We start from the raw sequence: 22,406 nt of genomic DNA on the forward strand, positions 1-22,406 counted from the left end.
GGGAGCAGTTTCTATCTACTGTCTCGACCCCTCATGATTTTGAGCACCTCTATCCAATCTCCTCTCCCCTTCCCTTCTCCTCCTAAGGAGAACAATCTCAGCTTCTCCAGTCTATCATAACATAAGAAGTAGGAGCAGGAGTAGGCCATATGGCCCCTCGGGCCTGCTCCGCCATTCAATAGGATCATGGCTGATCCGAATCTAGACTCACGTCCACTGCCCTCTCCCCGTAACCCCTAATTCCTTTATCTGCTAGGAAACTGTCTATCTCCGTTTTAAATTTATTTAATGTCACAGCTTCCACAGCTCTCTGAGGTAGCAAATTCCATAGATTTACTACCCTCTGAGTGAAGAAGTTTCTCCTCATCTCAGTTTTGAAAGGGCAGCCCCTTATTCTAAGATTATGCCCCCTAGTTCTAGTCTCACCCATCAGTGGAAACATCCTCACCGCATCCACCCGATCAAGCCCCCTCACAATCTTATATGTTTCGATAAGATCGCCTCTCATTCTTCTGAACTCCAATGAGTAGAGGCCCAACCTACTCAACCTTTCCTCATACGTCAACCCCCTAATCTCCGGAATCAACCGAGTGAACCTTCTCTGAACCGCCTCGAGAGCAAGCATATCTTTTCTTAAATATGGAAACCAAAACTGCACGCAGTATTCCAGGTGTGGCCTCACCAATACCCTGTATAACTGCAGCAAGACTTCCCTGTTTTTATACTCCATTCCCCTTGCAATAAAAGCCAAGATTCCATTGGCCTTCCTGATCACCTGCTGCACCTGCATACTAACTTTGTGTTTCATGCACCAGGACCCCCAGATCCCTTTGTACTGTAGCACTTTGCAGTTTCTCTCCATTTAGATAATAACTTGCTCTTTGATTTTTTTCTGCCAAAGTGCATAACCTCACACTTTCCAATATTATATTCCATCTGCCAAATCTCTGCCCGCTCACTTAGTCTGTCTATGTCCTTTTGCAGGTTTTTTATGTCCTCCTCACTCACTGCTTTCCCTCCCATCTTTGTATCGTCGGCAAACTTGGATACGTTGCACTCGGTCCCTTCCTCCAAATCGTTAATATAGATTGTAAAGAGTTGGGGTCCCAGCACTGACCCCTGCGGAACACCACTAGTTACTGATTGCCAGCCTGAGAATGAACCATTTATCCCAACTCTTTGGCTATCTAACAGAAAACAATCTTCCACCCATGCCAGTATATTACCCCCAATCCTGTGATTTCTTATCTTGATCAGTAATCTTTTGTGTGGAACCTTGTCAAATGCCTTTTGGAAGTCCAAATACACTACATCCACTGGCTGCCCTTTATCCACCCTGTATGTTACATCCTCAAAGAATTCGAGCAAATTTGTCAAACATGACTTCCCCTTCATAAAACCATGCTGACTCTGCCCTATTAAATTATGTTTATCCAAATGCTCTGTTACTGTTTCCTTAATAATGGACTCCAACATTTTGCCAACCACAGATGTTGGGCTAACTGGTCTATAGTTTCCAGCTTTTTGTCTACTTCCCTTCTTAAATAAGGGTGTTACACGTAACTGAAGTCCCTCATCCCTGGAACCATTCTTGTAAATCTTTTCTGCACCCTCTAAGGCCTTCACATCCTTCCTAATTGGACACAATACTCCAGTTAAGGCCGAACCAGCGTTTTATAAAGGTTCATCATCATTTCCTTGCTTTTGTACTGTATGCCTCTATTTATGAAGCCCAGAATCCTGTATGCTTTTTTAACTGCTTTTTCCAACCTGCCCTGCCACCTTCAACAATTTGTGCACATATACCCCCAGGTCTCTCTGTTTATATTACCCCTCCTCGTTCTTCCTACGAAAATGTATCACTTCGCACTTTTCTGTGTTAAATTTCATCCGCCCATTCCACCAGCTTGCCTATGTCCTCTTGAAGTCTATCCCTATCCTCCTCACTGTTCACTATACTTCCACGTTTTGTCTCGTCTACAAATTTTGAAATTGTGCCCTGTACACCCAAGTCCAAGTCATTAGTATATATCAAGAAAAGCTGTGGTCCTAGTACTGACCCCTGGGAAACACCACTGTATACCTTCCTCCAGTCCGATAAACAACTGTTCACCACTATTGTTTCCTGTCGGTTAGCCAATTTCGTATCCGTGCTGCCACTGTCCCTTTTATTCCATGGGCTTCAACTTTGCTGCCAAGCCTATTATGTGGCACTTTATCAAGAGCCTTTTGGAACTCCATGTACACCATATCAACCACATTGCCCGCATCAACCCTCTGTTACCTCATCAAAAAACTCAATCAAGTTAGTTAAACACAATTTGCCTTTAACGAATCTGTGCTAGCTTTCCTTAGTTAATCCACACTTGTCCAAGTGACTGGTTAATTTTGTCCCGGATTATCGTTTCTAAAAGCTTCTCGTCCACCGAGGGTTAAACTGACTGGCCTGTAGTTGCTGGGTTTATCCTTGCACCCTCTTTTGAACAAGGGTGTAACGTTTGCAATTCTCCAGTCCTCTGGCACCAGCCCTGTATCTAAGGAGGATTGGAAGATTATGGCCAGTACCTCCGCAATTTCCATTTTTACTTCCCTCAGTAGCCTAGGATGCATCCTATCCGGTCCTGGTGACTTATCTCCTTTAAGTACAGCCAACCTTTCTATCAATTTTGATCCCATCCAGTATCTCGATTACCTTCGGCAGCATCTTCTTCCTTGGTAAAGACCGATGCAAAGTATTCATTTAGTACCTCAGCCATATCCTCTGCCTCCATGTGTAGGTCTCCATTTTGGTCCACCCCTCCTCTTACTACCCGTTTATTATTTATATGCCTATAGAAGACTTTTGGATTCCCTTTTATGTTAGCTGCCAATCTATTCTCTCACACTCTTTGCCCTTCTTATTTCCTTTTTCACTTCCCCTCTGAACTTTCTATATTCAGCCTAGTTCTCACTTGTATTCTCAACCTGACCTCTGTCATACGTCCCCTTTTTCTGCTTCATCTTAGTTTCCATCTCTTTTGTCATCCAGGGAGCTCTGACTTTGGTTGCCCCACCTTTCCCCCTTGTGGGAATATACTTCGACTGTTTAAAGGCAGCCATGGTTCGATTACAGTTTTGCCTGCCAATCTTTGATTCCAATTTACCTGGGCCAAATCTAATCTTAACCCACAGAGTGGCCTTCCTCCAATTAAGTATTTTTACTTCCGATTGCCCCCTGTCCTTTTCCATAGCTAATCTAAACCTTATGATACTATGATCACTGTTCCCTAAATGTTCCCCTACTGACACTTGCTCCACTTGACTCCCCTCGTTCTCCAGAACCAGATCCAGCAATGCCTCCTCCCTTGTTGGGCCGGAAACTTACTGAATTTGGTAGAACAGCGGAAATTACAGGGCGATTTGATAGTGGTTTTTAAAATTAAGAGATGGGATTGGGTGGATAAAAACAGACTTGCTAGAATGACTATACATAGGCATAAGTTTAAATGTAGAAGATTTCTGACAGGGTGCAGGAGAGATTTTTATGCAGAGGGTAATGAGGCTGTGGAGTGCACCATTGGAATTAATGGTTGACTTAAACGTCAACCTTTAAGACTAGGTTAGATAAGTAGTTGAAGGAACAAGAGGCAAAGGAATATGTGAACAAGACAGGCACATGGGATTTGGACTGCTATTTGCATGGAGGATAAACAACATGGAATGGTTGGGCCCATCGGCCTATCTCCGTGTTATAATTTCTATGTTAAGCCTTTGGCCTCTGACTTTTTTGACATCCTTCTAATGTCTCATTCATTGGATCAACCAATTTTTTTCCTCTGACACGCCATTGGATGTTTTCCTACATTAAAAGAGCTATATATAACTTCTTGCAGTTGAAATAGTAGTAGTAAATTAACCTTACCATTACCAGTTGTGAAGATGCAGTTTAAACCATCGTGGCTATAAACAACAATTAAGCTATTGTTATCAATACTTGTTTTTTTTTAAAGTTGAGCTAGTTGTTTCTTGCTTGACAGTCACAGGCACTGGAGATCGACATGCTTAAGCATCAGATTGCCAAATGTCAGGAGAAGCTCCAGGTGCTGGATGTGGTACAGAGTAAGCTGCAGGCTTTAGAATGTGCGACAGCTGGAAAAGTGATTATAGATGCGAGGGACTGGAATAATCTGCTGAGCCGTGTTGTTCTGCTGGAAACTCAGCTGTTGCTGCATTCCAGAAAGGTGAGTCAGAGTTTTATTTTTGTACGTGCTTTGTGTGAGAGCCTGGACCATAGGCTAGCTATTTAACTGCAGACAGCATCACAACCAAGCCCGATTCCGTTCTTACCCAGTGTGAACACTTCTAACATGGCTCACTGGATAGTGACCAGGAGTGAGAATTCTGGCTGCTTTTTCTGCCCCTCTCCTAGTCCTTTGCCACATGTTGTATCTGTGTGTTAATAGAGACACTGAAGGCAGGAGTTGGTTTCACAGGTGTTTACTGAACAAAGCCTGGAGGTCAACTAACTGATACAACACAATATACAGGCTTATATAGCCCGAGTGGCCATTACCGGCATTACAGTACACAGGGGGCTCTTAAAGGCACATACACTACAATTCCTCCCCTTTTAGCCAACCAGTACATAATATTTTAAGTAATCATTAATTACATGTTACAAGAACAATAATCTACACATTGCTGCAGTTAATCAATTATAAGTCAGTCTCTCTGGAGGCTTCCTGACTCGGTCCGGATAACGCCTCGGTGGTGTAGTAGTTTCTGGTGGTGTAGTAGGTTCTTTTGGCAAGGCTGATTCGGCTTGAATGCCAGTGTTGGGTTCATCTGGTTCCAGTATCACCGGATCGGAGGTAGATACTATGGGTATCTCTACTTCATCATTAGGCGTATAGAGTTGTGGTGTAGGTTGTCCCTTTTCGGATGACTCTATGATTTGGTCAGCATGGCGCCTTATTATGCTTTCTCCAATGTCCACGGTATACATCAGCGGTCCTAGTCGTGTGCAAATAGTTCCAGGCTGCCATTTCTCGGTACGGTAGTCCCGGGCCAAAACTTGTTGACCCATCTGGAAGGTTCTAGTTGGCCTTTCATTCATGCCTTGAAATTGCCGGTTCTCCACGTCCCTTCTGATGTTTGGCTTGATCAAATCCAGCCGGCATCTTAGGTTTCTATTGAAGAACATCATGGCGGGAGTTTGGTTTGTAACCATATGTGTTGCATTCCTGTATGCAAACAAGAAGTTATCTACCTTATGCTGAAGTTTTATGTCTTCATTTCCCATGGCCTTTATGGCCTTCTTGAAGGTCTGGACAAACCTTTCAGCCAATCCATTGGTGGCGGGATGGTATGGGGCGGACGTGTAGTGCTTAACCCCATTGTTTTTTTAAGAACTTCCTGAATTCTTCGGACACAAATTGCGGTCCATTATCAGAACAGATCTGTTCAGGCAGCCCATTCCTGGCAAATATGGTCCTTAATACTGTGATGGTTTTTTCCGTGGTGGTGGAGGACATCTTTATTACCTCCGGCCACTTGGAGTGTGCATCAACCGCGATTAAGAACATTGAGTCCATAAATGGACCAGCAAAGTCGATGTGTACCCTTTGCCATGGAGATGAGGGCCACTCCCATGGATGTAGAGGGGCTTGTGGAGCGTTTTGGACCTTCTGGCATCCTAGGCAGCTCTTGGTCATTTCTTCGATGTCTCCATCGATACCTGGCCACCATACAAATGCCCTGGCTAGGTTCTTCATTTTCACTCCACCCAGATGCCCCCCGTGAAGCTCCTTTCGCACTTTATCCTGGAGTTTGGGTGGAATCACCACTCTGGATCCACACATCAAGGTTCCTCGGCACACTGACAGCTGTTGTCTTCTTGGCGAACCACTGTTGCCAGCATTCTCGCAATGTGCTGGCCATCCCTTCACTGTTAAATCGTAGACTCGTGAGAGAGTCGGGTCATTTCTCGTTTCTTTTTCAATGGCAGAATTTGTTACTGGTAGACATTCCACTATGGTAGAGTGGAACATCTCCACTGGGTCTACTGTAGGTGCCTCTTCTACCGTTGGCAACGGTAGGCGCGATAAACCGTCAGCATTCCCATGCTGTTTTGATCCTTTGTATTCTATGTTATATTGGTGTGCCCCTAGGAAAAGGGACCACCTCTGTAGCCTTTGCGCTGTCATAATGGGAACACCCTTTTTAGGGTTGAATATGGAGATGAGGGGTTGATGGTCAGTCAACAAGGTAAATTTTTGTCCGTGTAGGTAATGGTTGAATTTCTTCACTCCCCATACCAGGCTGAGTGCTTCCCTGTCGATCTGGGCATAGTTACGCTCAGCTGAGTTCAATGAGCGTGACGCAAAAGCTATCGGCCGCTCAGAGCCATCAGGGAATCTCTGCACTAATACCGCTCCTACGCCGTAAGGGGATGCATCGCACGCCAGTCTGATTGGCAGTGATGGGTTGTAATGAGCCAAAACTTCTTTGGACGTGATTAAGTCTTTGCATTTATGGAAGGCACGTTTACAGTCTTCGCTCCATTTCCAAATTACTCCTGTTTGTAGCAGTTCATTAAGAGGGTGCAGAAGAGTTGATAAGTTCGGTAAAAATTTATGATAGTAATTTATCAATCCCAGGAACGACCTTAATTGTGAGACATTTTCAGGTGCTGGGGCTTTTATGACCGCTTCAATTTTTTCAGGTGATTTATGCAACCCTTCCTTGTTAATTATGTGGCCACAATATGATATTTGTTTCTGGAAAAATTCGCACTTGGGGCGATTTGCTCGTAGGCCCCGTTCTCTCAGCCTAGTAAGCACCTGCTCCAAATTGGCAAGGTGCTCGTTGTCGTTTTCTCCTGTTACAAGGATGTCGTCTAGGTAGCATTGAGTCCCCGGAATCCCTTGGAGGACTTGCTCCATAGCTCTTTGCCAGATAGCTGGAGCTGATACAACTCCGAAAACCAGTCGATTGTACTGGTACAGGCCTTTGTGTGTATTTATCGTGAGATACTTTTTAGAGGCCTCTTCAACCTCCACCTGTAGATATGCCTGTGCCAAGTCAATTTTGGTGAAACGTTTCCCTCCGGATAGTGAGGCGAAAATATCTTCTATCCTCGGAAGAGGATACTGTACCGTGCGAAGGACCGGGTTTACAGTCACCTTGAAGTCTCCACAGATGCGAATTTTTCTCTGTTCTTCAGATTTATCATTATTCAACGTTTTCTTCATGACCGGGACGATGGGTGTTGCCCACTCGCTCCAATCTATCTTGGATAATATGCCTGCCTTCTCCAAATTCTCCAGCTCTGCCTCGACTGCTGGACGAATTGCGTATGGCACCGGCCTTGCCTTAAAAAACTTGAATTGCCGCATCTTCCACTTTTATTGAGGCGGTGATGCCTTTCAAGGTTCCTAGTTTCTCTTGAAACACTTCCTTGGCGTTGGCCAAGATGTCTTTTAATCGTTCAGGTATGACGTCATCATCATTTTTTTTCTTACTGGTCACCGTCAGTGCCTGAATGGAGTGCCAGTCTAAATGTATCTTCCTGATCCATTCATGTCCCAACAGCGGTGGACCACCATCTTGTAGAACGTATAAATACAACTTCTGTATTTCCTTGCCGTTGTATACAACAGGCACCCTTATTTTTCCTTTGGGGTATACTTTCTGTCCCGTATATGTTTTCAAGATAATGGATGTGTCTTTTAAAGGTATATGTGGAAATAGCCGCTCGTAATCCCATCGATTTATGACGGTCAGAGCTGATCCTGTATCTAGCTCCATTTGAACTGGGGACCCCGCTATCGTGAGGGTAACCCAAATGGTCTGGTAATCTTCTTTGGCAATTACATTATGTCATTTGAGACAGCTTAGTCTCGTTTCCGGAGTCGCTATCGCCCTTCTGGTCTTCGGAGCTACTGTCCGTCATCATTTGTACTTTTCTGTACTTTTCCTTATTGATTTTTTTTCCTGACCGTGGATTTTTTTTTTTGTCCAGATCGGCATACACGTGCAATGTGTCCAATCTTTCCGCATTGCCTGCATGCTTTGTCCTTGAAGCAGCAGTCCCTCTGGTCATGGGTTTTTCTGCCGCAGCGATAACATCTTTCAAATCCCCGTGTCATTTCATGGGTGCCGTATTCCTGTGGCTTTTGCTGTATCTCTGCAGCTCTTCTTGCGGCTGCTTCGTATGATACAGCCATACTGAAAGCCTTGTCCAGTGTCAAATCTTTCTCAGAAAGCAGCCTTTTCTGTGTTCCTTCACTTAGGAGACCGCAGACGAATTTGTCTCGAAGAGAATCTGCCAGTCCTGCCCCGAATTGGCAGTGCTTTGATAGCTTTCTTAATTCGGTGAGGTAATCAGCGTTACTTTCATTCTTGTGTTGATTCCTCTTGAAGAATTTGAATCGTTCCGCTATCAGCAGTGGTGTTGGGTTTAAGTGCTCCTGTAGGGTATCAACAATCTCCTTAAAATTCTTGTCCTTAGGTTTGGCTGGAGTGATTAAGTTTCGTAACAGCCCGTATGTCTTTGCGCCCATTAGATTTAGAATTACTGACGCCTTTTTATCATTTTCTATTCCATTTGCTGTGCAATATACCTCCACTCTTTCCACATATGTGGTCCAATCCTCTATATCGTTATCGAAAGCATCAATATTGCCAGCCTTAGGCATCCTGGAAAAAAAATGGCGCTTTCCCGCCGCTGCTGCTGCTGACAACGCTGTTTTCCGCGTTTTTTAAAATTTACAGGTGGAGACTCGTTCCCACCGGACTCTCTGGGACTTTCCCCCCCCTCTGCTTGGTCCGAACGCCGACCTGCTTTGCAGCGCCGGCCGTCTCCCGAGTGCCCCCCCCCCCCATATTTCTGTTTGTCTCTGCCTTCGCTGCTAGGCCTCGCTGCAGAGCCAGCCGATGGAGCCCCAGCCCGCCGCCCAGGAAGGATTATTGCAGTACCTGCCACCAGCTCGGCTAGCTGGTGAAACCACAGTTTTTTTTTTTTTTTCTTGCTTTTCTTCGACTTTGGACGTCGGAGGAATCGATGTCCTTGAGGTGCTGCCGAATTGCAGGTAAGTCCGTTTCCAATTCGTCGCCGCTGTAGTGTCCGTGTGTTAATAGAGACACTGAAGGCAGGAGTTGGTTTCACAGGTGTTTACTGAACAAAGTCTGGAGGTCAACTAACTGATACAACAGCCCGAGTGGCCATTACCGGCATTACAGTACACAGGGGGCTCTTAAAGGCACATACACTACAGCACGGAGGCCAGGTGAGATCAGCTAGCTCAGCGAAGACCAGAAATCAAACCTGGGAGCTCCCTGCTATGGATCAGCATCTCCATGTGTAAGCCTATGAAGTCACAACAAGAGCTCTCCTTATAAAAAATATATATATTTGTTATTTTTGATCTTGCCATGCTTCATTTTCAGGGAATTTTCCTTTCCTGTCTTGAAATATTTCATAGAAACATAGAAGATAGGAGCAGGAGTAGGCCATTCGGCCCCTCGAGCCTGCTCCGCCATTCAATGCGATCATGGCTGATCATCCAAATTCAACACCCGGTCCCTGCCTTCTCCCCATACCCCTTGACCCCTTTAGCCTTAAGAAATATATCCAACTCCTTGAATATATTTAATGTATTGGCCTCTACTGCCTTCTGTGGTAGAGAATTCCACAGGTTCACTACTCTCTGGGTGAAGAAATTCCTCCTCATTTCTGTCCTAAATGGCCTACCCCTTATCCTTGGACTGTGACCCCTGGTTCTGGACTCCCCGACCATCGGGAACATCCTTCCTGCATCTAGTCTGTCCAGTCCTGTCAAAATTTTATAAGTTTCAATGAGATCCCCTCTCATTCTTCTGTACTCCAGCGAGTACAAGCCCAGTCGACCCAATCTCTCCTCATACGTTATTCCTGCCATCCCAGGTATCAGCCTGGTGAATCTTCGCTGAACTCCTTCCATGGCAAGAACATCCTTCCTCAGATAAGGTGACCAAAACTGCACACAATACTCAAGATGTGGTCTCACCAAGGCCCTGTACAACTGCAGCAAGACATCCTTAGAATCATAGAAGAATCATAGAAACCCCACAGTGCAGATAGAGGCCATTTCGGCCCATCAAGCCTGCACCGACACATATCCCACCCGATCCCCGTAACCCCTACACCAACACATATCCCACCCGATCCCAGTAACCCCACGTATTTAATCCCCCTAACACTAAGGGTCAATTTATCATAGCCAATCAACCTAACTCACACATCTTTGGACTGTGGGAGGAAACCGGAGCACCCGGAGGAAACCCACGCAAACACGGGGAGAATGTGCAAACTCCACACAGACACTCGCCCGAGGCCGGATTTGAACCCGGGTCCCTGGCGCTGTGAGGCAACAGTGCTAACCACTATGCCACCGTGCTGCCCTTGTTTCTGTATTCAAACCCTCTCGCTGCGAAGGCCAACATGCCATTTGCCTTCTTAACCGCCTGCTGCACCTGCATGCTTACCTTCAGCGACTGGTGCACAAGGACACCCAGGTCTCGTTGCACTTCCCCTTCTCCCAATCTATTGCCGTTCAGATAATCTGCCTTCCTGTTTTTGCCACCAAAGTGGATAACCTCGCATTTATCCACGTTACATTGCATCTGCCATGCTTTTGCCCAATCACCCAACCTATCCAAATCATCCTGGAGTTTCTCGGCATCTTCACCGCACACACGCCCACCCAGCTTTGTGTCGTCTGCAAATTTGGAGATATTACATCTAGTTCCCTTGTCTAGATCATTAATATATATTGTGGATAGCAGGGGCCCAAGGACCGATCCCTGCGGTACCCCACTAGTCACTGCTTGCCACTCGGAAAAAGACCCGTTTAATCCAACTCTTTGCTTTCTGTCTGCCAACCAGTTCTCTATCCAAGTCAATACCTTGGCCCCAATCCCATGTGCCTTAACTTTACACGCTAATCTCTTATGCGGGACCTTATCAAAAGCCTTCTGAAAGTCCTAATACACCACATCCACTGGTTCTCCCTTATCTATTTTACCAGTTACATCCTCAAAAAATTCAAGTAGATTAGTCAAGCACGATTTACCTTTTGTAAATCCATGTTGACTTTGTTCGATCCTGTCACTGTTTTCCAAGTGCTCTGCTATTACATCTTTTATAATGGACTCTAGCATTCATTCTATTTCCATTGAATTTCTTTTCTCTCTCACTTCCTAGTACTGCTTCTCACTTTATCCCCCTGCTCAAAAGCTTGCTCTTCTAAAGTTGTACACCTTTGTATTGCAATTTTTGACTTTAGCTTTTAATACAATATCAAATTGTGGTAAACCACTGTTTGTATTCCTGTTTGTCCTGTTTGTATTCCACTGTGTACATGCCTCGGCTGACTCCTCCCACAGGTCCTAGTATAAAGGTGACTGCTCCCCAGCCCTTGGTATCCTGGACCGGTCGACCACACGAGGCAGACCTCCATTCTGTTGTTAATAAAAGCCTTTAGTTACTCTTCTAACTCTCAGTCTTTTATGAGTAATTGATAGCGCATCAATTTTATTAACAACATTTTTATAATGGAGAAGATCCTCACACCAGCATGCCTGGACTTAGATCATCGGGAGGCGGACTCATCCACCAAGTTTACTCACTGGCTTAAGTGTTTCGAAAAATTCCTGACCGCCTCCGAAGCAATCAAATCGGACGAGGACAAACTGGATGTCCTGACCTCCAAAGTGAACCACCGAGTGTACTCGGTCATCCAAGATGCAACCTCGTACGCGGATGCTATCAAGCTCCTCAAGGACCAGTACACGCGCCCAGTGAACGAAGTGTACGCCAGGCACCTCCTGGGGAGTCGTAAACAACAACCTGGGGAATCGACCGTGGAATACCTTCAGGCACTGTCTGTGCTTGGCCGGGCCTGTGGTTGTAAGGATGTAAAGGCCGCCGTGTACACAGAGGAACTTATCCGGGACGCTTTTGTAGCGGGCCACAGATCCAATTACACACGACAGCGACTGTTGGAGCAGAGTAACCTCGACCTCAACAAGGCCTCTGAACTCGCACTATCGTTGGATGCAGCCTACCAGGGCATGGATGCCTACTCCTCTGCACCGTGGACGCCGCGGGGAATGACAGCCTGGGACACGGTAGGACCGCCTCATAGCGCCGTGCCACCCCAGCCGCACCCCAACAACGGCCCAACTACCGCAGCAGTGTCCCAAGGCCAGACAGCAGTGCCCCAAGGCCAGAAATGCTACTTCTGTGGCCAGGCAAAACACCCCAGAGCGCGCTGCCCGACGAAAAACGCGATCTGCTCGGGCTGCGGGAAGAAGGGACACTACGCTAGCGTCTGCAGGGCCAAAGCCACCCCGAACCCCAGCAGCGCCGCGTGTGGGCCATGCGGGCCGCCATTTTGGACCTCCCCGGCCGTGTGCGAATCACCGGTACAGCAGCCATTTTGGACGCCTCCAGCCACATGGGGATCATGGACGCCGCCATCTTGGACGACAGCCAGGACGCAGCAGGCCCCCGACACCGCCTCATCTGATACCCGCAGCGACACACCGACCCCTACGCTGGCATCCGTTACACTGGACCAAGCGAGACCGCACCAACTGGCCAGTTCCACAATGGACATTAAGGTAAATGGTCACGATACAATCTGCCTTTTTGACTCTGGGAGCACGGAGAGCTTCATCCACCCCGACACGGTGCGGCGTTGCTCTCTCCCAGTCCTGCCTGCGCAACAGCGGATTTCTATGGCCTCCGAGTCCCAGTCGGCGGACATCGGCGGCTACTGCGTGGTGACACTCGTAGTAGACGGGACCGTGTACGATCATTTTAAACTTCTGGTCCTGCCTGACCTCTGCACTGCCGTCCTGCTGGGGTTAGATTTTCAGTGCCACCTTAAAAGTGTTACGATGGCGTACGGTGGACCCCTACCCCCACTCACAGTCCGCAGCCAGCAGCTTCCAAACTGCCCGCCGCGCACCAGGTGCAACCTCTCCACACTCAGTCACCCCCCCCAACTGTTTGCTAACCTCACCCCCGACTGTAAGCCCATCGCCACAAAGAGCAGGCGATACAGTGCCGGGGACAGGGTTTTCATTAAAACCGAAGTGGAGCGGCTCCTGAAAGAAGGGATTATTGAGGGCAGCACCAGCCCCTGGCGAGCCCAGGTTGTGGTCGTCAAGACCGGCGAGAAGCAGCGCCTGGTCATCGACTACAGCCAGACAATAAATCGCTACACCCTGCTGGACGCCTACCCACTCCCCCGTATAGCTGATATGGTCAACCAGATCGCGCAGTACCGCGTCTTCTCGACCATTGACCTGAAATCAGCGTACCACCAGCTCCCCATCCGCCCTGAGGACCGCCAGTACACTGCCTTTGAGGCAAACGGCCGCCTCTATCACTTCCTTAGGGTTCCCTTTGGCGTCACCAACGGGGTCTCCATCTTCCAAAGGGAGATGGACCGGATGGTAGATCAAAATGCGTTGCAGGCCACTTTCCCATATCTGGACAATGTGACCATCTGCGGCCGTGACTTGCAGGACCATGACGCAAACCTCGAAAAATTCCTCCGCACCGCCCAACTCCTAAACCTGACATATAACAAGGAGAAGTGCATATTCCGCACAAACCGCCTCGCCATCCTTGGCTGTGTTGTGGAACACGGAGTCATCGGCCCCGACCCCGACCGGATGCGTCCCCTTATGGAACTTCCACTGCCCCACTGCCTCAAGGCCCTGAAGAGGTGCCTAGGGTTTTTCTCCTATTACGCCCAGTGGGTCCCCTACTATGCGGACAAGGCCTGTCCGCTGATCAAGTCCACCTCTTTTCCCTTGACGGCAGAGGCCCGCTTAGCCTTCCACCGTATCAAGGAGGACATTGCCAAAGCCACCATGCACGCAGTGGACGAATCCATCCCCTTCCAGGTGGAAAGCGACGCGTCCGACTTTGCCCTGGCCGCTACCCTCAATCAGGCGGGGAGACCCGTGGCCTTCTTTTCACGAACCCTCCAAGGCCCGGAGACCAGACACTCCGCTGTTGAGAAGGAGGCCCAGGCGATTGTGGAGGCTGTGCGTCATTGGAGGCACTACCTGGCCGGAAAACGATTTACCCTGCTCACTGACCAGCGTTCAGTTGCTTTTATGTTTAACAACAAGCAGAGGGGCAAAATCAAAAATGACAAGATCTTGAGGTGGAGAATCGAACTTTCCACCTACAACTACGAGATCTTGTACCGGCCCGGGAAGCTAAATGAACCCCCGGATGCGCTATCGCGTGGCACCTGCGCCAGCGCGCAGATCGATAGACTACGGGTCCTCCACAATGACCTCTGCCACCCGGGGGTCACCAGGTTCTTCCACCTCATCAAGGCCCGCAACCTGCCTTACTCTATTGAGGAGGTCAGGACCATGACCAGGAACTGCCAAGTCTGCGCTGAGTGCAAACCACACTTTTATAGACCAGACAGGGCCCACCTGATAAAAGCCACTCGCCCCTTTGAGCGCCTGAGCGTTGATTTTAAAGGGCCTCTCCCCTCCTCCGACCGCAATGTGTACTTCCTCAATATTATTGATGAGTACTCCCGTTTCCCGTTCGCCTTCCCCTGCCCGGACATGACCAGTGCCACGGTCATTAAATGTCTGAACAACCTCTTCACCCTGTTCGGCTTCCCCAGCTATATCCATAGCGACCGGGGCTCATCGTTTATGAGCGACGAACTCCGTCAGTACCTGCTAACTAGGGGTATTGCCACAAGCAGGACCACCAGTTACAACCCCCGGGGGAACGGACAGGTGGAAAGAGAAAATGCGACAGTTTGGAAGGCCGTCCTGCTAGCTTTAAAGTCTAGGGGCCTTCCAACCTCCCGCTGGCAGGATGTGCTCCCCGATGCGCTCCACTCTATTCGGTCACTGCTCTGCACTGCCACTAACGCCACCCCTCATGAGAAAATGTTCGTCTTCCCAAGGAAGTCCACATCAGGGACATCGCTACCGCCATGGCTGACGTCCCCAGGGCCGGTCCTACTGAGAAGACACGTGAGGACCCGTAAAACGGACCCCCTGGTCGAGAGGGTCGACCTCCTCCACGCCAACCCCCAGTATGCTTACATCGCATACCCGGACGGGCGGGAGGACACAGTCTCCATAAGAGACCTTGCACCCTCGGGGACCACAGTAACCCACTACCCACTACCACCCCCCCCCCCCCCACGATCCGATATCCAGCCCCAGCAGACGGCAGGCCTGGGCCCCGCGACCCGCTCGACATCTACGAGGACGACACGCCTGTGCCACAGCCTACGCTGGACTCGACGCCGGAAGCTTCACTACCCCTGCCGTCGCCACGCCGATCACAGCGGCAGACAAGACCTCCGGAGAGACTCCAATACACTAACTTTTAATACACTTCACCCCGCCGGACTCAATTTTAAACAAGGGGTGAATGTGGTAAACCACTGTTTGTATTCCTGTTTGTATTCCACTGTGTACATGCCTGGACATGCCTCGGCTGACTCCTCCCACAGGTCCTAGTATAAAGGTGACTGCTCCCCAGCCCTTGGTATCCTGGACCGGTCGACCACTCGAGGCAGACCTCCATTCTGTTGTTAATAAAAGCCTTTAGTTACTCTTCTAACTCTCAGTCTTTTATGAGTAATTGATAGCGCATCACAAATCTATGCACCGATCACTAAAACCAAACTGTCCACCTAATTCTAAGTTCTACACTGCTGAACGCTAAATCTAATATTACAGCAGCTCTCTGATTCGGATTGATTTGTGTTATATAGTGGTCAGTAAATCTCTATGAAATTGCTTGTACTTTCACCCTTTTTTTTCCTGATCTTTCCACTTTATTTTGAAGCTCTGAAATCCCTCATAATTATCATGAACATGGCCTATAATTTGCTATCAAAATAACGGTTAAGCTAATGGCGCTCGCCGTTATTTATGTGCAAATGGTATAACCACTTCTGGCAAGGGTAGATGCACGACTAACTGGAAATCCAAATGTTACTGACATGCGCTTATCTGCTCAACAATAATGCCTGCTTCATCGAGGTATCCAATGCAAAACACTCTCTAACCCTTTCCTGGCCACCTTCAGTTTCCTCGATATCAAGAATGCCATATTTTCATTAGCTGCACATATTTCTGATACCAAGAGCTTATTCCCCTTGTCACTGTTAGTATAAAAACTTGCTTTGCCTACATTACAACGGTGGCTACACTTGAAATGTGCATCATTGGCTGTGAAATGCTTTGGGAGGCAATATAAATGCATGTTTGTTCATTCTTGTTTCTAAACATTGCAGGTTCATCCTTCAGCAGCCTCTGCTCTCTCTTTAGACATTTTGCTATGTTTGCATTTTTCTTTTTGCTCTTAACACCGTCATCACCCCATAGCTACCAACCAGTCACAGTCCTTTGCTTATCCGCATTCCCTAAATAAAGTTACGTTGTCTACCTTCTACAGTCATCTTTATTCTTTGAATGGAGGCATCCTGTATATACCATGCAGGTCTCTCATTCAGGAAGATCAGTACTGTGTGCTGCTGCTTTTCATACAGTCTTGTTACAAATTTCTTTGCTTTCCATAGGACTAGAACAAAGAGCCTCCATTTATTTAAGGGGCATTAAAAGAGTCACTTAATGCGTCCCTGCCATCAAACACAGGATGATTTCATTAGAAGAATAAAGTATTAAGAGAAAGCGATCCTATATATTTAGCATTTTAGTGTAGTTTTTCAAACCAAGATATAATGTGCTCCAGACTATATATCATTTCTAGGGATCTGCTGTTGTGTTGTGCATAGTAAGTCAAATAATGTGCTAAAAGTTTGAGAAAGATGGGACTAATTGGTAGCTCTTTCAGAGAGCTGGCACAGACACGATGGGCGGAATGGCCTCCTTCTGTGGTGTGATTCTATGTAATGGGAGACCATGAAGTAAATGAAAAGTGGAGGAATCAATTGGGAAAAGTGTGACGTACCATACACGATGGTTTTTTATTTTACATAATTAAAGTAAAACCTAATTTTTCCAATAATTTGTAAAGCAGCCATTTTATCAAAACATCACATAGCTTTGTACAGACATGAATAATTTCATAACTTTAAGGTCAACTTTCCTTCAGTAAAATTGCTACTAAGCAGGTCAGTAATAGCGGAAAAGAGAACCTATTTTGGCATTTGCCTCTAATGGTTTTTAAGTCACTGTATATCTTATGTTTTTTTTCATCTCTCCAGAATGATATATCTTCTTCCATCAGTGGGAATGAAAAATGTACCTCGTGCCAAATGATGAACCGTAATTCTTCAGGTAAGCTGGTACTGTGACGGTCAAAGAATTGCGTTGTACTGTGGAGTGCAGCGTTAGGTTTGCACGCACTAGTCTCCCACAGCACACACAGGAGTTGTCTTTTATACCATGTGGGGGCAGAAGGAGGGTGGGTTAGGAACTACTGAGTGGAGGCTATGGCTCCCCTATAGGAAGGGAAGCTCTTGTGTATCTCCCAGAAGTCAAATGTTGGCTGGCATCTGGGAACAGATTTCCTGCCCATGTTCTTTCACTGAAAATAGTGACTGGGGAAAAAAGAATATCAAATATGAAACCAGGTATAAAAATAAAGGCCCTGAATTTCCGATCGGAGGCTTCCTGCAGGCAGATGCCTCCGATCAGCAAAATGTCTATGAACCTACCTGCTGGTCCCAGAGATATGGAGGCTTCCGATCCTGGGCCTCTCCTCTTGGCACGGAACTGTCAAAAGTAGGAATGGGGATGACTACAAAAATGCACCAACTCACTGAAATAAAGAAACAACATTATATGTGTAAAATTAATTAAAATGGCATTTAATTAAATGTTAAACAAAAATTTAGTTTTTTGAATTTTTTTTATGTTGTAATGGGACTTAATATAAACTTGCCTTATTGGACAGCGTTTTTAATTTGTGAGTGATAAAATCTTTTTTTTCTTTTTTTAAAACTCTTATGCTGGGAAAAGCAGGCCTTACACCTGGTAAAAGCAGGCGTAAGAATTCTATGGCCTTTCAGCGGGTGGAGCTTGAGCAAATGCACAACTCTCCACCCGCAGAGGCACTTTTCTTGGGCATGCATTGGATCTGTCAAGAGAATTCTTGACATCGCAAGTTCCGGGTTTCAACGCCTGCGCTTCGCATGCCTAAACCCGGAACTTACACAGCCCCTATGGATGCGTACGCACCCGTGGGGGTCGGAAAATATGGGCCATTATGTACTGTACCTACAGCTTAATGTGATGTGCTTCACTGAATACAAAATGACAATACTACCTATTCTACATGTTGGTGATTCTTCAGTTCCACAACATGCTGTTTTGCAGCATTGAAAATTAAAATCAGTAAGTATGTATTAGATTACATGGGGAGAGGAGCTGGGGTGTGTAACATTTAAGAATTATTGTGTCTTTATCCAAAGCTCACCCCAAATGCACTTACATTGGGGCAAAATCAGGAGTGGGAACTCCAGTTAATTTTCCTCTTCCCTTCTCCGTCTCCAAGCTAATGACGCTAAAAGCAGTATAGTTGTCTACCTCCTCACTCTCCCGTTGGTATGCAAGCACTGCATAGATTAAGAAACGGACCTGCAATCTTCTGTGCTTCGTACCACGCCACGTCATACATTTAATAATAATAATAATTAATAATTCAACTTTATTGTCATTGTACCATGCACAAGTACATGAACAACGAAATGTGATCTTGCAAGCTCCCATGAGTCCAGTACAAATAACATTAACATTAAACGTAAATAGCACCGTCCTGGGAGAAGCAAAGCCGCTGCGTCTGTGCGCGCCGCCATTCCATTTCCACCATTCCTCCTGTCCGACAATCTTCAGCCCAACGCCCGGGCCTGCTCACCAGCCGCCCCTCCCGGGGCTCCTTCCGTGACCTTCTGCACCTGGTCTTCCCTGATGGTCACCCCTCCAGGTACTAACCAGGCCTGGCTCTGCTTAGCTTCCAAGCGACCCTGTCCCTAGTCCCAGGAACAGGGCTTAACCACTTGTCCACTAAGAGCCATCCTTATTATAATTCATTGCATTTCATCATGCACAATTTAAAGTTCATTGTCATTTATTAAAGGTTTTACATTTTTGTATTGAACCTAGAGACTAAGGAAATGCATAACATGCTAATAAGTAATTGCAGGAATAATTGGGTTTTATCCTAAACAGACTTGGCATCAAAGTCTACAACAATGTATAGGTAGAGCTGTGGCTTACACTGAAAGATATATGTGCCAGTATAATCGTCGTGCTCTTGCTTTACAACACAATTGTGGTACTTGTGGTTTGCTTGTACTCCACCAACTTATCTTCGATATTCATACTTCTGTAAAGTGTCATTTGCTTGCCTTAAACTACGATTTAAGCTGGAATTCTGGAGGTGATTATTTTGCAATGCTGTGCTGGAGGTGTCGACCAAGTTTGGGCTACATATTGACAAGAGGCATAAATGACCCCATATTGGAGCTGAACCAGCAATGTCTGCAGTTCGAAACAATGCCTGCCCTACTTTTTCTGTGCACTGTAAATCACAATGTCTGGTATCTGACCCTGCATAGGTGTGCTGAAAGGCAGAGGTTGACCAAAGATGAATATTTCTTTGCAGATAAAGAGATGAGAGTTGAGACGCCAGAGAGTCTTAGCTATCAGTCATCTGGATACAACTCCCTGCTATCAGCAGACGAATCGCCCAAAGCAGCGAACATCAATTCATTATGTCTGACAGAAGTCATGCAGGTAAGCAAAATTGGCAAAGATTTCCTTCAGTACTTTATAAGGTCAGGAGAACCTGCTGATATTAAATGCACTTTTATTCAGGGTGCTTGTCAAAAGTGGAACCAGCTCTAAGATGCAGGATTATGAACTGAATGTTCAAGGTGAAAAGACTAAGAAATATTTTGAAACCAGCTTGTCAACTCCAGGGCATTCATTCAGCCTTGTCTTTTAAATAAAAAGGAAAAAAAAAATCACTAGACAGTTCTATCTTAGCTTGACACACACACCTAAATAAAATGATTTCCTGCGACATTGCACACAAGTAGTCAAGACCGAGGACATTTTTAGGTCAAGCAGGGTTAGAGGGCAGGGAGATAATTAAACCAAGGTGGTGGAGGGAAGAGAAGACCGATAGGAGGGGGAGGTCTGCGGGTGGGGTCAGGAAACATAGAAGATAGGAGCAGGAGTAGGCCATTCAACCCCTCGAGCCTGTTCCGCCATTTAATGAGATCATGGCTGATCATCCAAATTCCGTACCCTTTCCCTGCTTTCTCCCTATATCCCTTGATCCCCTTAGCCTTAAGAAATATATCTAACTCCTTATTGAATATATTTAATGAATTGCCCTCAACTGCCTTTTGTGGTAGAAAATTCCACAGGTTCACCACTCTCTGGGTGAAGAAATTCCTCCTCATCTCAGTCCTAAATGGCTTACCCCTTATCCTTAGACTGTGACCCCTGGTTCTGGACTCCCCTGCCATCGGGAACATCCTTCCTGCATCTAGTCTGTCTAGTCCTGTTAGAATTTTATAAGTTTCAATGAGATCCCCTCTCATTCTTCTAAACTGTAGCGAATATAAGCCCAATCTCTCCTCATACGTCATTCCTGCCATCCCAGGTATCAGTCTGGTGAATCTTTGCTGCACTCCCTCCATGGCAAGAACATCCTTCCTCAGATAAGGCGACCAAAACTGCACACAATACTCAAGGTGTGGTCTCACCAAGGCCCTGTACAACTGCAGCAAGACATCCTTGCTCCTGTACTCTAATCCTCTCGCTATGAAGGCCAAGAATACCATTTGCCTTCTTAACTGCCTGCTGCACCTGCATGCTTACCTTCAGCGACTGGTGCACAAGGACATCCAGGTCTCGTTGCACTTCCCCTTTTCCCAATCTATTGCCGTTCAGATAATCTGCCTTCCTGTTTTTGCCACCAAAGTGGATAACCTCGCATTTATCCAGATTGGGCTGATGCATGGCAGATGCAGTATAATCACCCAACCTGTCCAAATCATCCTGGAGTTTCTCTGCATCCTCCTCACAGCACACACGCCCACCTAGCTTTGTGTCGTCTGCAAACTTGGAGATATTACATCTAGTTCCCTCGTCTAGATCATCATTAATATATATTGTGAATAACTGGGGTCCTAGCACCGATCCCTGCGGTACCCCACTAGTCACTGTCTGCCACTTGAAAAAAGACCCGTTTATTCCAACTCTTTGCTTCCTGTCTGCCAGCCAGTTCTCTATCCATGTAAGTACCTTACCCCCAATCCCATGTGCTTTAACTTTGCATGCTAATCTTTTATGCGGGACCTTATCGAAAGACTTCTGAAAGTCCAAATACACCACATCCACTGGTTGTCCCTTATCTACTCTACCAGTTACATCCTCAAAGTTCCAGTAGATTAGTCGAGCATGATTTACCTTTTGTAAATCCATGTTGACTTTGTCCGATCCTGTCACTGTTTTCCAAGTGCTCTGCTATTACATCTTTTATAATGGACTCTAGCATCTTCCCCACTACTGATGTCAGGGTTACCGGTCTATAATTCCCTGTTTTCTCTCTACCACCTTTTTTGAATAGTGGGGTTACATTAGCTACCTTCCAATCCATGGGAACTGTTCCAAAATCTGGAAGATGACCAGCAATGTATCTACTATTTCTAGGGCCACTTCCTTAAGTACCCTAGGATGTAGATTATCAGGCCCTGGGGATTTATCGGCCTACAATCCCGTCAATTTCCCTAACACTATTTCCCTACAAATACTGATTTCATTCAATTCCTCCCTCTCATTTAGACCCTATGTTCCCCGACATCTCTGGGAGGTTATTTGTGTCCTCCTTTGTGAAGACAGAACCAAAGTATGTATTTAATTGGTCTGCCATTTCTTTGTTCCCCATTATAAATGCCCCTGATTCTGACTGCAAGCAACCTATGCTTGACTTCACCAATCTTTTCCCCCTCTTAATTAATCCTTTTGTCCTCCTTTGAATCCTAAACTGCTCCCAATCCTCAGGTTTGCTGCTTTTTCTGGCCAATTTATATGTCCTCTCCATGGATTTTATGCTATCCCTAATTTCCCTTGTTATAGCCACCGTTGAGTCACCTTTTTTGTTTTATTTTTATGCCAAACAGGGATGAACAAATTCTGTAGTTCATCCATGCGATCTTTAAATGTTTGCCATTGCCTATCCACCGTCAACCCTTTAAGTAACATTCTCCAATTCATCCTAGCCAACTCGCGCCTGATACCATCGTAGTTTCCTTTATTTAAATTCAAGACCCTAGTCTCTGAGTCAAATACTTCACTCTCCATCTTAATGAAGAATTCAATCATATTATGATCGC

At 46.4% G+C, this 22,406-nt stretch overlaps 1 protein-coding gene across 2 annotated transcripts in view; it reads left to right on the forward strand.

The window, feature by feature from the left end:
- The window catches only part of cep44 (centrosomal protein 44), a 71,754-nt gene that overhangs the window by 40,107 nt on the left and 9,241 nt on the right, over positions 1-22,406 (forward strand). For both annotated transcript variants that reach the window (XM_085977697.1, XM_085977692.1), the window contains exons 7-9: positions 4,017-4,220; positions 17,262-17,334; positions 19,664-19,794. In XM_085977697.1, the coding sequence (XP_085833823.1) occupies positions 4,017-4,220; positions 17,262-17,334; positions 19,664-19,794 (408 nt within the window). The remainder of the gene's footprint in view (positions 1-4,016; positions 4,221-17,261; positions 17,335-19,663; positions 19,795-22,406) is intronic.

The sequence above is a fragment of the Somniosus microcephalus genome, chromosome 1 (genome assembly GCF_052327205.1).
Source record: "Somniosus microcephalus isolate GS21.2 chromosome 1, FLI_Smic_1.0, whole genome shotgun sequence".
NCBI classification, from domain to species: domain Eukaryota; kingdom Metazoa; phylum Chordata; class Chondrichthyes; order Squaliformes; family Somniosidae; genus Somniosus; species Somniosus microcephalus.